This window comes from Pituophis catenifer, unplaced genomic scaffold (genome assembly GCF_029215685.1).
Source record: "Pituophis catenifer annectens isolate HBS135680 unplaced genomic scaffold, rPitCat1.0.hap2 SCAF_6, whole genome shotgun sequence".
Taxonomy (NCBI): Eukaryota; Metazoa; Chordata; class Lepidosauria; order Squamata; family Colubridae; genus Pituophis; species Pituophis catenifer.
Genome location: NW_027256886.1, coordinates 96,304,836 through 96,319,221, shown reverse-complemented (window position 1 = coordinate 96,319,221; position 14,386 = coordinate 96,304,836). Strand labels below are relative to the sequence as shown.

General features: G+C 38.8%; 1 protein-coding gene across 5 annotated transcripts in view; it reads left to right on the top strand.

Annotated features, from left to right (window-relative positions):
• Positions 1 to 14,386, top strand: part of ANXA7 (annexin A7) — a 57,958-nt gene that overhangs the window by 14,126 nt on the left and 29,446 nt on the right. For all 5 annotated transcript variants that reach the window (XM_070946235.1, XM_070946232.1, XM_070946234.1 and 2 more), the window contains exons 3-6: positions 4,467 to 4,689; positions 5,202 to 5,297; positions 6,766 to 6,806; positions 10,556 to 10,658. In XM_070946235.1, coding sequence (XP_070802336.1) covers positions 4,467 to 4,689; positions 5,202 to 5,297; positions 6,766 to 6,806; positions 10,556 to 10,658 — 463 coding nt within the window. The remainder of the gene's footprint in view (positions 1 to 4,466; positions 4,690 to 5,201; positions 5,298 to 6,765; positions 6,807 to 10,555; positions 10,659 to 14,386) is intronic.

Here is a 14,386-nt window from a genome sequence, read left to right as displayed (position 1 = left end):
CTTTCTCCTTCTTAAGCTCCCATTTAAATTAAAAGACTTTTAATTTAAAGCAGCACTTTACAAGCCCAGAGCTGCTTTTTAAGGCTGCACCCCCCTTCCTCTATTCAAACACCACCCTGGTTCACATGGCTGTGAAAAAGACTTTTAATGTAAAGCAGTACTTTACAAGCCCAGAGCTGCTTTTCAAGGCTGCACTGGTGAGATCACCCTCAGCTGGCCTTCCAGCTGGCTTGCTGCAAGATAAGGCCCACGGTGGGGGGCGGGGCTTAATCACATCACTTCGCGGGCCGGATACTTTGCATTGGCGGGCCGTATCTGGCCTGCGGGCCGTAGTTTGAGGATGCCTGCTCTAGAAGATAGGTTCAAGATTCAGATGGATCTTGATAGACTTGAACACTGGGCTCTATCTAACAAAATGAAATTCAATGTAGAGAAAAGTAAAGTCCTACACTTAGGTAAGAAAAACCAAAAGTACACATATAAACTGGGTAAAAGCAGGCTTAATAGCAGTGATTGTGAGAGGGATCTTGGAGTCTTAGTGGACAACCTGCTCAATATGAGCCAGCAGTGTGCAGCAGCAGCCAAAAAAGCCAATGCAATCTTAAATTGCATTAACAGAGGGGTACAATCAAGATCAAGTGAGGTACTAATACCATTCTACAGTATAAAGCCTTAGTAAGACCACACCTATGGTCACCACACTATAAAAAAACCTGTTGAGACACTAGAAAAAGTGCAGAGGAGAGCAACCAGGATAGGGGACTGGAGACTAAAACATATGAAGAACGGTTACAGGAACTGGGCATGGCTAGTCTAGTGAAGAGAAGGACCAGAGGAAACATGATAGCAGTGTTCCAATACTTGAGGGGCTGCCACAGACAGGAGGGGGTCAAGCTATTTTCCAAAGCACCCGAAGGCCAGACAAGGAATAATGGATGGAAACTGACCAAGGAGAGATTCAACCTAGAAATGAGGAGGAACTTTCTGCCAGTGAGAGCAATCAACCAATGGAACAGAAGTTGCCTTCGGAAGTTGAGGGAGCTTCATCACTGGAAGCTTTCAAGAAGAGATTGGACAGCCATTTGTCAGAAATGGTGTAGGTTCTCCTGCTTGAGCGGGGGGTTGGACTAGATGACCTATAAGGTCCCTTCCAACTCTGTTAATCTGTTAATGTACACATTTTCTTTTAAATTATAATTTTGTTCACATATTCTTCCATTGTTCAGGCATTACACTATATCCAAAGTTTCTTGCCCATGCAATGTTTCACATATTCATTCTCCAAATTCAATTTCAATAATATATAGACCTAAGCAATAATGTGTTCATCACTACCATGCAGTAGGATTTCCAATTCATTTTTCACAAAGTCAAATCCATAACTCTTTTTATCTGATTTAAATCTATCTTTCAATTATAAATACAGGTAGTCCTCGACTTAACAACTGCAATTGAGCCCAAAATTTTTGTTAAGTGAGTTTTGCCCCAGTTTACAATCTTTCTTGCCAAGTAAATTACCTAGTTGCCAAGTTGATAAATTAGAAAACCGGTTGTTAAGTGAATCTGGCTTCCCTATTGACTTTGCTTGTCAAAAGGTTGCAAAAAGTGATCACATGACCTTAGGACACAGCAATGGTTATAAGTATGAACCAGTTTCCAAGCATCTGAATTTTGATCACTTGATTATGGGAATGCTACAAAAGTTGTAACTGAAAAATAGTCATAAATCACTTTTTTCAGTGATGTTGTAACTTTGAATGGTCACTAAATGAACTGTTGTAAGTTGAGGACTAACTATGTAAACCAATGGCAAACGCATCCTTCTGATTCTAACTCCTCTTTAGATTTGACAATAGGATCATCAAAATTAAAATATATTATTTGACCATAAGTCCAACAGTCTAGCTTTGCCACTATTTCCTTTCTTTAAAAAAGCTTCCTGTATAGAAGAGAGAGATCAAAGAGAGATCAGAGAGAGATCTTCACAGAAAATCTTGTTTTAAATTTATTCCAAACTCTTAGGATGGCATGTTTAACAAAATGGTTATTAAAATTGACATTTACATTAACCTTGTCATACCATAAAGAGCTGTTCCGTCTAAATCAAGTAACCTCTATTCTGAAGATTAACCCACTCTTTTAGCCAGACCAAACAGCAAACATCAAAATACAATTTCAAATCTAGTAAACCCAAACCTCTTCTTTCCTTAGCATCTTTCAATAATTTGTATCTAATTCCTTTTCCCCCTTGCCATATAAACTTAGAAATATCCATCTGCCCTTCTTTAAACAGAGTATCAGTTTCAAGTACAGGCAGTCCTTGATTTACAACAGTTCACTTAGTAACCATTCAAAGTTACGGCACTGAAAAAGTGACTTATGACCATTTTTCACACTTATGACCGTTGCAGTTTCCTCATGGTCACGTAATTTACATTTGGATGCTTGATAACTGACTCATATTTATGACGGTTGCAGCCTCCCGGGGTCATGCAATCACCTTTTGCAACCTTCTGATAGGCAAAGTCAATGGGGAAACCAGATTCACTTAACAACAGTGTTACTAACTTAACAATTGCTGTGATTCACTTAACAAATATGGCAAGACAAGTCATAAAATGGGGCAAAACTCACTTAACAAATTTCTCACTTAGCAATATAAATTTTGGGCTCAATTGTGAAAACAGAAAAAGCATCTTTCGTAAAACATTCATCTTAATTAGAGAAATTCTACCCAATCTTAATTGATCAATTAATTGGTGGAATGTGGAAGCACATTAGAATTTAGTGAATAAATGAAGCCTATTAAATTCTGTGAAGGTTCTTGCAATAGGCTCTTTTAGAATTAGATTTTTTTTTAAAAAAATGAAAGTGTCGATAACTTGCTTAGGAAATTTACAGATATAATTTTCCAGCTGTGAGGAAATAGCCTATCCAATATCAAACAAATAAGTGAGGACATGTCTATTCTTTACATTTTTGAAATAGCAAAAAATATGCTAATGCACCTTTCCTGATCACATTTGACATTTTTTTCTGAAAACAGCAGAACTGCAATCTGCTGAAATGCAAACTATGGGTAAAGAGCTAAGTCCTATCAAGTTGATCTCAGTGGCGGGAGACAATAGAAGAGGCTTGTAACATATTGTAGAATAAAAGAGAAAGGACTTTTATAGAAGAAATAGAAACATGAATAGGAAATATATTGTCAGGAAAGATTCTTAAGCTTGACTGAGGCTGAACATGTACAAGAATAGTTTTTTAGGACTTTTTAACTGGGAGATGAGTACAAGGAGGAAACTCAAACCCAAATGTTGTTGCACGTAGACATGAACACATCAGCATGATGAAATAGAAACAGACATGCACACACATCAAGTAAGATTTCTAAGCATTTTCCTCACAACATTACAATTGCAAAACCCCTTGCAATCTAGGAGTCAAGCCCAGTCATTGTCATCCCCATTTTTTTACAGAAAAAAATTAGGCCTAAGGAAAGTAGAGCAGAAGTTATCAACTGCTCTTCACATGTGTAGGTAATAATATAGCTGAGATGTGTGCAGGGCTCAGTTCCCTGTCCAAATAAGATTCTGAATTTCAGATTATCAAAGATTCAGATTAACAAAAACATTAATTGATGATTAGGAATAATTATATCCTCAAAATGTCTCATAAAATTGCCGTAATGAGCTATACTGCACATGAGAAAGGTTGTCCAAAAGTGTTCTGACCTAGGCTTCCCAAAAACATGAAGCAGACTCCTTGTCCAGACAAGACCCCCTTTTTATTAAGTTACTGTGAATTCCTCTCATTCACATCCAGCAAAGTCTTTCAAGGGAGAATTTACAGTCACAGACCTTATCTGGCTTGGAGAGCTGCCAGGCCGATATCTTCAAAACTTGGCAAGAAGTCTCTTGAGAGTCACGAACCAATTAAACAAACTAATTGCCTCCTGCAAACTCCACTCCCCTTTCGCTCCTCTTTATTCCCTTTGGGAGGGGCCATTCACCATCCACCTCTGGCTTTACTCGTGAGTCAACACTTGTTCCTTAGCTGTTCCCTTCTCCTGGCAGCTTTGCTCATGTTCTTCTGCCCCGCTGAAATCCGACTCCGAAGGCAGCTGACAACTGTCAGATGGCCCTGGCCCCATCTCTTCCTCTGATGCAGAGCACTCATTAGAGTCTTCCCCAGACTCCAGGACTGGCCCATGTTCCTCCCCAATCTCCTCACTGTCTGAGTCTGCCACCAGCTCTGCTGGCTGCTGGCGGGCCAAAACAAAAAGCATCTTTATCATTGTAAGGAAACCAACCCCAGGATAGATGCTTCCCAGGCATGTAGACATTATTTTCAGTAACTACCATGCTGGGTACAACATCCGTAGTTCTAGCACCCCATGCTACTTAATTAAATGAGTAATAGAATCTGTTTTCCAATATGCTAATACTTGATTGGTTGTTTCTATTCAGCCTACAGGACAGGAGTCTGTTTACCCACCTGCTAGCCAGTATTCTTACCCTGCGGTGCCTGGAGGCTTCCCACCTGTGGGAGGCAGTGAATATAATGTAGCTCCACCAACTGGGGAATTCCCAGGGATTGCAGGCTACCCAACCGCACCTGGTGGGTATCCTGCTGCATCAATTGGATACCCTGGACTACCTCAGCCTGGTGGCATGCCAACTTATCCTGGAGGTATGTTCCTAAATGCTGTTTGCAGTTTGGGTTATAGAGTGTTGAATGTTTATGTCTCATATTTCAAGAAATCCAAACAAGCTGGTAGTATGATTGCTATTCTGGTATATCACAGTATATAACAATAATGGGTTGTTGTGAGAATAAAACAGAGGGACAGCATTAAATATATACCAGCTATTTGTTTCCTAATCAAATATTGATCAAGTCCTGGTCTAAAAATTCTGCATATCTGATGCTCTGGACCAGTCCCAGTCTTATATCACAGGCTGACTATTAGGAAGATATATTAGGAAAAAGGTCTACAAGTAAGATAAATCTTAACATAAAACTTTAAAAGAAAAAATTATGTCTCACACATATAAAATTTGAGTAGTATGGTATTGTGTGAATAAGAGAAGCAGTAATTAGAAAATAGTTTTTGCTAGTAATGAAATTGTTTTGCATACATTGTATATTTTGGTTTTAAATTTTGGATTTTAATCTGCAAATTAATAAGCATTTTCTTCCAGGTGCTGGTTTTGGAGTACCCCCCTCTGGCTCTGGTTTTGGCTATCCACAGCCTCAATCCCAAACTTATGGTGGAGGTGGTTCAGTGCATACATCAGGTATAATTCAAATAAGAAGCCATAATCATATTTTTGCTTCTTTAGAAGTAAAATGCATTACAGCCTAATATATGTTCCCATACATAGACATTGATTCAAGAAACAGCATCTGTACACAGGCTTAGCACCATTGTCATCTACTGGTATTTCTGCATACTTTTGGAATCAGTTGTATGGTTGCTGCTTAATGTAGCTTTTAAAAGTGGCTTTAGAAACTGAACACAATGCATGCTATGTTGCTCAGTGGAAATGCATCTGTACAGTATTTCACATGAGAATAAAGAAAATTGGTACAGAAATTAGGAAGAAACAGCATGTGAGAATAAGAGAATAAGAGTTGGAAGGGACCTTGGAGGTCTTCTAGCCCAACCCCGTGCACAAGTAGGAGATCCTGTAATAATCTAGATAAATGACTGTCCAATCTCTTCTTTAAAAGCCTCCAGTTATGGAGAACCCAATACCTCTGAAGGCAAGCCAATTCCACTTGTTGATTGTTCTCACTGTCAGGACAAAGGAAACAAAGCAAACAATAATTTAAGGTCAAAAATGACAATAAACCTATAGCAGTAAATCTAAAATCTGATTTAAATGATTTTTATATTAAAAAATCAAATGCATCAGGGAAAATGTACATACTTTCTTACTGTTAACAGCTATTGGGAGTCCTGATTTGTGTTTTATAGATTATATTGCTTTGGTGCAATGTGTGTATCCACAAGTACCACAATTTTTAGCAGTAATATATATTTGATATAAATAAAATTTCTTCAGATGTAATAAATTGGCTTCATGACAGTAGGTAGGACTGTCTTTCCTTGTCTTGCTAAAAGCACAGAATAACAGAGTTGGAAGGGACCTTGGAGGTCTTCTAATCCAACTCCCTGCTTAAGCAGGAGACCCTATACCATTTAAGACAAGTGACTGTCCAGTCTCTTCTTAAAAGCTTCCAGTGTTGGGGCATTCACAATTTCTGTAAATTGTTCCACTGATGAATTGTTCTAACTGTCAGGAACTTTCTCCTTAGTTCTAGATTGCTTCTCTCCTTGATTAATTTCCATCCATTGTTTCTTGTCCTGCCTTCTGGTGCTTTGGACAATAGGTTGAGCCCCTCTTCTTTGTGACAGCTTTGCTATCATGTCACCCCTAGTTCTTCTTTTCACTAAACTAGATATACCCATTTCCTTGAATCATAGTAATTCCCTTGAGTATGTTCATTGCTGCACTAGATCTACTACCAATTCTATTCCCATTTTTTTAACGCAAGTGTGATTAGATACCTTCAGTTATGGTTGAAAATTATCTTGGGTAAAATATTAGAGAGCTCCAGGCTGTAATATCAAATGAATAGTTGGTTCTGAAAGAAAGGTACAGGTTTCTCACACAGGCTCTTTTATGAGCCTTGATATTTGGTCATAATCTGTTATGCATGTAAGATATTAATTATATATATTATATTTTTCTTTTGAAGCTGGGTATCCTGGTGGACAAACACCAACAACACCCCTGCAGGTATGTTATTTTCTGCTATAAAATCCTTTGGTTGCTATTCACTAACCACACTCCACTATATAGCCCCCATGGAAGCTCCTTGTTTCTCCTCCATTCCCTAAATGTCAAGGCCCACTTGGGCTCAATGGACAAAAGGGTTGTGGTTTTCTTACATAGAAAACAGCATTTGGGGGGTGTATTAAACTTTTTGATCATTTGGAACATGTAAAATTCTCCAGTTTAGTAAAGACCCTAAAAAGACCTAAACTACACCCATTCTCATTATTCATTCAAACCAGCCTTACTTTCTGATCTATAAAGGACATAGTTTTGTCATTACATTCAAATTGAATGAATGGTAGTTATTGTAAAGTATTCTTCCTTGACTTAGCTTGCCTTACTGTAGCTACATAGCAAGTCAATCAGAATTGATCTGGGGCCACATCTGAAATATTCTCATCTTCACATTCCTTTTTAGGTTGCATTTTCTACTTCACTGTCTTCCCTATATTCCCTGTATTTTTCCAAGTTTAAGACAAAATGTAGCTGAATGTAACCCCGCCCACCCACCGGCCCCCACCCTTTGCCATTTTCAGCCTATGTGCGTCGTGCTTTAGACCTGTTCCAGGCTGCAGGCCACAGACCATCGCCGCCTCTGTGCCTCACATTTTTGGCCTCTGTGCCTCACGTTTCCAGCCTCTGAACGCCCCATTTTTGGTCTCTGCACATTGCGTTTTTGGATGGTTCCAGGCAGCGGGGAGTGGCGGCGGCAGCGTGCTCTGGCGATCTCCACAGCCTTGAACGGGTCTGAAACGGAGTGTTTGGAGGTTGAAAATGCAAGACACAGAGGCCAAAAACACGAGGCACAGAAGCCAAAACCACAAGGCATGGAGGTGGCGATGGTCTGTGGCAATCACTGCAGCTTGGAACAGCTGATTGGGGGTATTCGGGGAGGCTGATCCACCCAGTAATCAGCTGCTCGTGCTGAATCAGGCTGCAATAATGTGCTGAAGCTGACCTGGCTGTTCGCTATTTGCTGCAAGGACGTGTCAGAGTTTGCAGCAGCAATCACACCCAGAAATCACACACAAGTAACTGATTTAATAACTTCTCTTTATATATAATATAACACATGAAATAAATATACAATACCAAAAGCAGGTTTTCCAACGTAAATACAAGCAAAACACTAGCAGAGGAGAGGAGAGGAGAGGAGTTTCAGTTTTAGTTTCAGAGCTCAGCGCAGCATACAGCTTTAGGACAGAACATTTGAGCTAAGCCACACCCAGGTTCTTTGCTGCCTTCTTGTTGCTCACACAGCAAATACTGTTACAGTTTTCAAACAGTCCTCAACTCTCTCACACACTGACAGGACACTAGCCAAATGAATACCAATAGATGCTGGTAGGCAGAGGCAGAATTTTTTTTTCTTATTTCCTCCCCAAAAACTAAGGTGCGTCTTATACTCGGGAGCATCTTATACTCCAAAAAATATGGCATTCCTTCCCTAGAGAAAATCTTCGGTGGCTGGAAGAGATGGCAGCAGCCAATTATCACCATTATCACCATTAACTGATTAATTTCTATTTGTGGTAGCAATAGTACTAGAATTCAGTTTGCATTATTGTTGTTGTTGTTGTTGTTATTATTATTATTCACACAGTCAGCCAGATGTTCAGACTGGATTTGGCATTCTTGTCTACCTATCTTGCCAGGTCCTTACCAAGGACCTGGCATAGGCAGATATAGATGTTTGATGGTGTTACAGATATCATCGCAGGATGGAAGCTGTTCTGAGTAAAGCCACCTTTTGCAATTGACTGAATGCAAATTTGTCAATGCCAGTGGTGTTCAAGTGGTGCTCCAGTTGTTCTGGGATTGCACCCAAGGCATCTATTATTATTGGTACTACTTTTGCTTGCCTTTGCCACAGTCGTTCTATTTCTATTTGTAGGGCTTTGTATTTTGTTACCTTCTCCAATTTTTTCTCTTCTCTTCTGTTGTCTCCAGGCACTGCCACATACGCTATCCAGACTGTTTTATCTTTCTTATCGGCAGTTGCTAAGTCTGGGGTGTTATGTGGCAGGTGCTTGTTTGTTTGAATTCTAAAGTCCCAGAGCAATTTAATTTTTTCATTTTCTAAGACTTTTTCTATTTTATGGTTTTACCTGTTCTTGCTTGCAGGCAAATGATATTTCTTGCAGATCTTCCAAAGCACCATTGTTGCTATTTGTCATGTTGCTGCTTGTAGTTAGTCTGAGTGATCTTGCAGTAGCTTACAAGATGATCCATTGTTTCTTCAGCTTCTTTGTATAGACAGTACTTACTGTCTGTTTGTATAGACAGTACTTACTGTCTGTTCCTGTCTTTTCAATTCTGGCTTTGTATGCATTTGTCCTTAAGGCTTAATCTTGTGCAGCCAGAATTAGTCCCTCAGTCTCCTTCAACTTTCCTGCTATTTTTTTTTAATGTACTGACCATATAGTGCTTTGTCTTCCCCTGCTTCCATTCTGTTCTGCATTTGGTCTTTTTTGTAGGCCAGTTTGATCTCTCCAGACGTCAGTAAGCCTTCCTGGCATACTAAATTCAGTGCATCTTCTTCATTGTCCTTCAGATATTCTTCCAAAGCCCTTTTTTCTTCTTCAACTATCTGATGTACTTGCAACAATCCACATTTGCCTTAGTTAGGTAGGTCTGTCATGGATGAAGGGTGTGATTCATTGTCATTATTTTTCTAGTCTTCCTATCCATTGTTTTTATTTCTGCTTTAGTCCAGTCCACTATTCTAGCTGTGTATCTAATGACTGGAATTGCCCAGGTGTTGATTGCCTTGATGGTATTTTCTCCATTGAGTTTGGATTTTAAGATCTTCTTCACTCTCTTGATATGTTGATCTCTAATCTTTTTCTTGACTTCAATGTGCTTGATGTTGTCAGCTTGAAGTATTTGTATTAATTTATAGTAATCATCCTCATTCAGACTCTTAATGTTATTTTCATGGGGCATCTTGATTTCTTCAATTTTCACTATTTTCCTTGTTTGATAGTGAATGTGACACATTTGTCCAGTCTAAACTCCATTACAATATATTGGCTGTATATATGGACAGTGTTGAGCAATGATTCTATTTCTGATGGTGTTTTTCCATACAGCTTCAGATCATCCATGTAAAGGAGGTGGAATAGCCTGACATGTGTTTTTGATGTTTAAGGCATGGCCTTTGTTATTCAGTACAGAGGAACTGTACTGAAGAGGAACAGAGGAAGCAATGTAATGACAAATAGAAGTGGTGATAGTGAATCTCTTTGAAATATTCCTCTCTTGATATTAACCTCTCCCAGTTTCTCACCATTGACCTGCAACTGTGTCTTCCATTGTGCCATCAATCTTGTCATGTGGCAGAGAATTGAATGCCTTTTTGTACTTAATCCATGCTACAATGAAGATATTGAAGAGTACGCAGCCTAAAACAGAGCCTTGGGGTACCCCATTGCATACTTCCAATGCAGTTCCATTAAGGACTATAAGTTGAGTGCGATTGTTAGGAATCCACCTGGTGGTGATGCTGTCCAACCACATTTTTCTATCTTATCAAATAATACGTTGTGGTCTACTTTATCAAATGCTTACTGAAATCCAAGTAAATTATATTCACAGCATTTCACTGGTCCACTGACTGTCACATTGTAGTAATCAATATTTGATTATTAAAATTGAACAAATTCTTAATAAGAATCAAGTTTTGTAATAACATAGATTTTCGTTCTCAGCCTGCAGCATTAACTCAGAGCATGCAAGGCACAATTCAACCAGCTCCTAACTTTGATGCAGGGAGAGATGCAGAAATTTTGCGCAAGGCTATGAAAGGATTTGGTAAGAGCTCTTATATTTTGGAATATTTATGAGGTGTTTACATTTAGATTTAAGCACAAAAACCACAGATTTACTTTTGTTTTCGCTAGATATTTTATTACTGCTTTTAGAAATAATGATATGCAATTATCGTGCAACAGAGATGCTGGCAATATTATTTTCTACTTTCATGGGTTCAGCTTGTTTAAAAAGAGAACTGGGCAACAGTGTCAAAGGACGAAACCTATAAAGATTGACCTCTAAAGGTGAATAAAAATAATAACTGGGATAAATCCTGTTTGCTAGACCCAAAGATGCTTTTCAAAATGCAACTGGACTTGCAACTGAGTAGTGGGGAATGGAAGAATTTATATTCTTTGCAATCATCTGGTTGTTAGCAGTTTGAAGGTCTGAGAGTCGTTAAGGCCACTTGGAGATTTATCACCTGACTCGGAGTACAAATGGGTGTAGAAACTTCTTGGGACTCAGAGTCACCTGACTCGGAGTACAAATGGGTGTGGAAACTTCTTGGGACTCAGAGTCACCTGACTCGGAGTGCAAATGGGTGTGGAAACTTCTTGGGACTGCTGAAAGGACTGTGTCCTACAGGACATAGGTGGTGTCTTATCCCTTCCCCTCTGTTCAACAGTGAGAACTGTTCAATTTTAACATAGATGGCTTCTTTGACCCCTCTTTCAAATCAGTGGTCCTCTCTGTCAAGAATGTGAACTTTTCTGTTTTCAAAAGAATGACTTTTGTTGCAGATGGATGAATCATGTCGAGTTTGTTCTCTTGTGTTGTACCATGCATTTGTAAAATGGTTGTTTTGTTTCCCCAATATACAAATCTGCACGTCTCACTACATTGCACTGCATGTACCACATTTCTCAGTTTGTGTCTTGGAGTTTTATCCTTTGGGTGGACAAGCTTCTGCCTTAATATATTTTTGGGTTTAAAGTGTGCTCATATGTTGTGTTGGTTGAAAATCCTCCTAATCTTTTCAGATATTCCTGCAATGTATGGAATGACAATGTTGCTTCGTTTGTTGTTCTCTTATCTATTATGAAGGAGTTCCTGCTGGATCTTTTTTCTGGATTTGATGGAGGCCCAGTTGGGATAGCCACAAGTTCTGAAAACTTCCTTGATGTGTTTAAGTTCTTTTCCCTCTTTGCTGATAGGCAAACCTTCAGCCCAGTGGTGTAGGGTTCTGATCATTCCCATTTTGTGCTCCAGTGGATGGTAAGAATTAAAATGTAATACTGATCTCTATGTGTCGGTTTTCTATATACTTGCATTGAGGCTTCTGTCTTTCTTAATGTGTACTGCACAGTCCAGGAAAGCCAGAATATTTTCCTTAATATCTTCCCATGTGAATTTAATGTACCTGTTCACAGAGCTGATGTGTTTGGTGAGGGCTTCCACTTCCTGTGTTTAATGTTGACCCAAGTATCATCCATATTCTTATACCAGTGAGTGGGTGGAATTCCTGTGAAGGAATTTAGTGCTTTGATTTCTACTTATTACATGTAGAGATTGGCCATAATGGGGGACACAGGTGAAGCCATGATGCAGCTCTGTTTCTGTCTGTAGAAACCTTCATTATATTTATAATAGGTAATGGTCAGGCAGAGGTCTGTCTTATAGCAATCATTTCTTTGCTACTGACAGCTTCAGTTGTTGGAATGCAAGTGAAGAGTGCAGTGACATCATAGGAAATCATTGTCTCATCTGGATCCAATTTTAGTTTCCAAACCTTGCTGACAAAGTCGTGTGAGTTGTTGATGTAATGGGTTGTGTTTCCAACCAGAGGAGCTAATACATTGGTTAGATATTTTGAAATGTTGTATGTGACTGAGTTGATGCTGCTGAAAAGTGGTCTGAGTGGAGTTCCCTTTTTGTGGATTCTGGGGAGCTCATATATGCATTTAGTGATTTCCTCAGGGTAAAGGTGGTACTATTATGGCTTTTCAATGGGATTGTCCTTTAGTAGCTGTTGCAGGAAATTGACAATCTTTTTCTTATAACTGCTAGTAGGATCTCTCTTCAGAGTCCCATATGTAACAGTGTTCTTCAGAAAACTGTTAACCTTGGCATTATATTCATCTGTGTTCAGAATAAACTGTGCATCTTCCTTTATCAGGCAGCAAGATGGTGATGTTCGGGTCTCTTCTTAAGGATATCACTGCTCTCCATTCTTGAATTGTGAGGTTGCAAGGAGGTGTTTTGTCATTGGTGAGGGCTGCAGATACCTTCATCCTTAATTGTTATGTCTCTGGTTCTGCCAGTTTGTTGTTCTGCAGCTCGACAGTGCCAAAACATCCCCTTCCAACCTCACAATTCAAAAAAGAAGAGCAGAGAGGTCAACAGAGGCCATCTATGTTAAAACTGAACAACCTTCACTCAAGAGAGGGGAAAAGATATCACACCAACTATCTCCTGTCTATAACATAGTCCTTCAAACTTTGTTGCTGGTATTCTTAAGATTTATATTGACTGTTTCCCTATGACTATCATTAAGTATTGTACCTTATGATTCTTGACGAATGTATCTTTTCTTTTATGTACTCCGAGAGCGTATGCACCAAGACAAATTCCTTGTGTCACACTTGGCCAATAAAGAATTCTATTCTATTCTATTCTATTCTATTCTATTCTATTCTATTCTATTCTATTCTATTCTATTCTATTCTATTCTATTCTATTCTATTCTATTCTATTCTATTCTATTATCAGCAGTCCCAAGAAGCTTTCACATCAATTTGCACTCTGATTCAGGTTAAATCTCCAAGTGGCCTCAATGACTCTCAGACAGCTAATGACTTACCTTTAAAGTCCTAATGACCAGATGACTGCAAAGAATATAAATTCTTTCATTCCCCATCAGTCATTCAGAACTGAAGAAGTTTCTTAGATGAGAAGCAAAATGTTTTCGAAGAAAAAAAAACAAGAAAGTCCAGTTGACTTTCGAAAAAAATACCTTTGGGACAACTGGAGAATCTCCATAGACCTGTTTGCTAGAATAATGTCAAAGATGCACTTCAGACTTTTCCCTGACATTTTCACATTTGTAAACTTTCTCCTTTAATCTCGATTGCTGAAAACACATTTTAAGAAGTCCTGTGACATCTGTGGTATTTGTGATACACTTGTGAAAGTCCAAATGCACAGATGTTTTGCCACAGTTGACTGAGACCCAGTGCAAAATCTTGGACCCACTAAGATGCCTATCTTGGTCACCAGGACAGTTGGCACCTTGGTTTCCTGTCCCATGGGATTTATTTTTTAAAAAAGAGTTTAGATTATTTTAATTTTAAATGAAAAGTGAATGTGCTGCAAAGGGAAACCCTATCTTTAGATTTTTTCTTTTTTTAAAAATCATCTTTATTTTTAAGAAGGATGATGGAATTCACATACAGGATGTTCCTTAGATATTTTAAATATATATATATATATGGAGGAGAACTGTAGTCCAATGCTTTGCTCAGAAATATGCCTATTTGCTCAGAAAAAAGGCAAAAGTCAACTAGTGGCTGATGTTTGCTGAAGTTGGCAGGAAGTTAGTATTAGTTGTCTCCTGGTCACCGACCAAATAAATATTATTTGATGGATTGATTATTGGGTAGTCCTAGAAATACTTCAAAAAATCCTCCCAGAAGAGAGCAATAGAAACAGACCGTGAAGTGGGTGTGTGGAGTCTCTACCAATGCTTTGAATTTATAAGCAGTATCCCGAATAATGGGAAGTAAGCT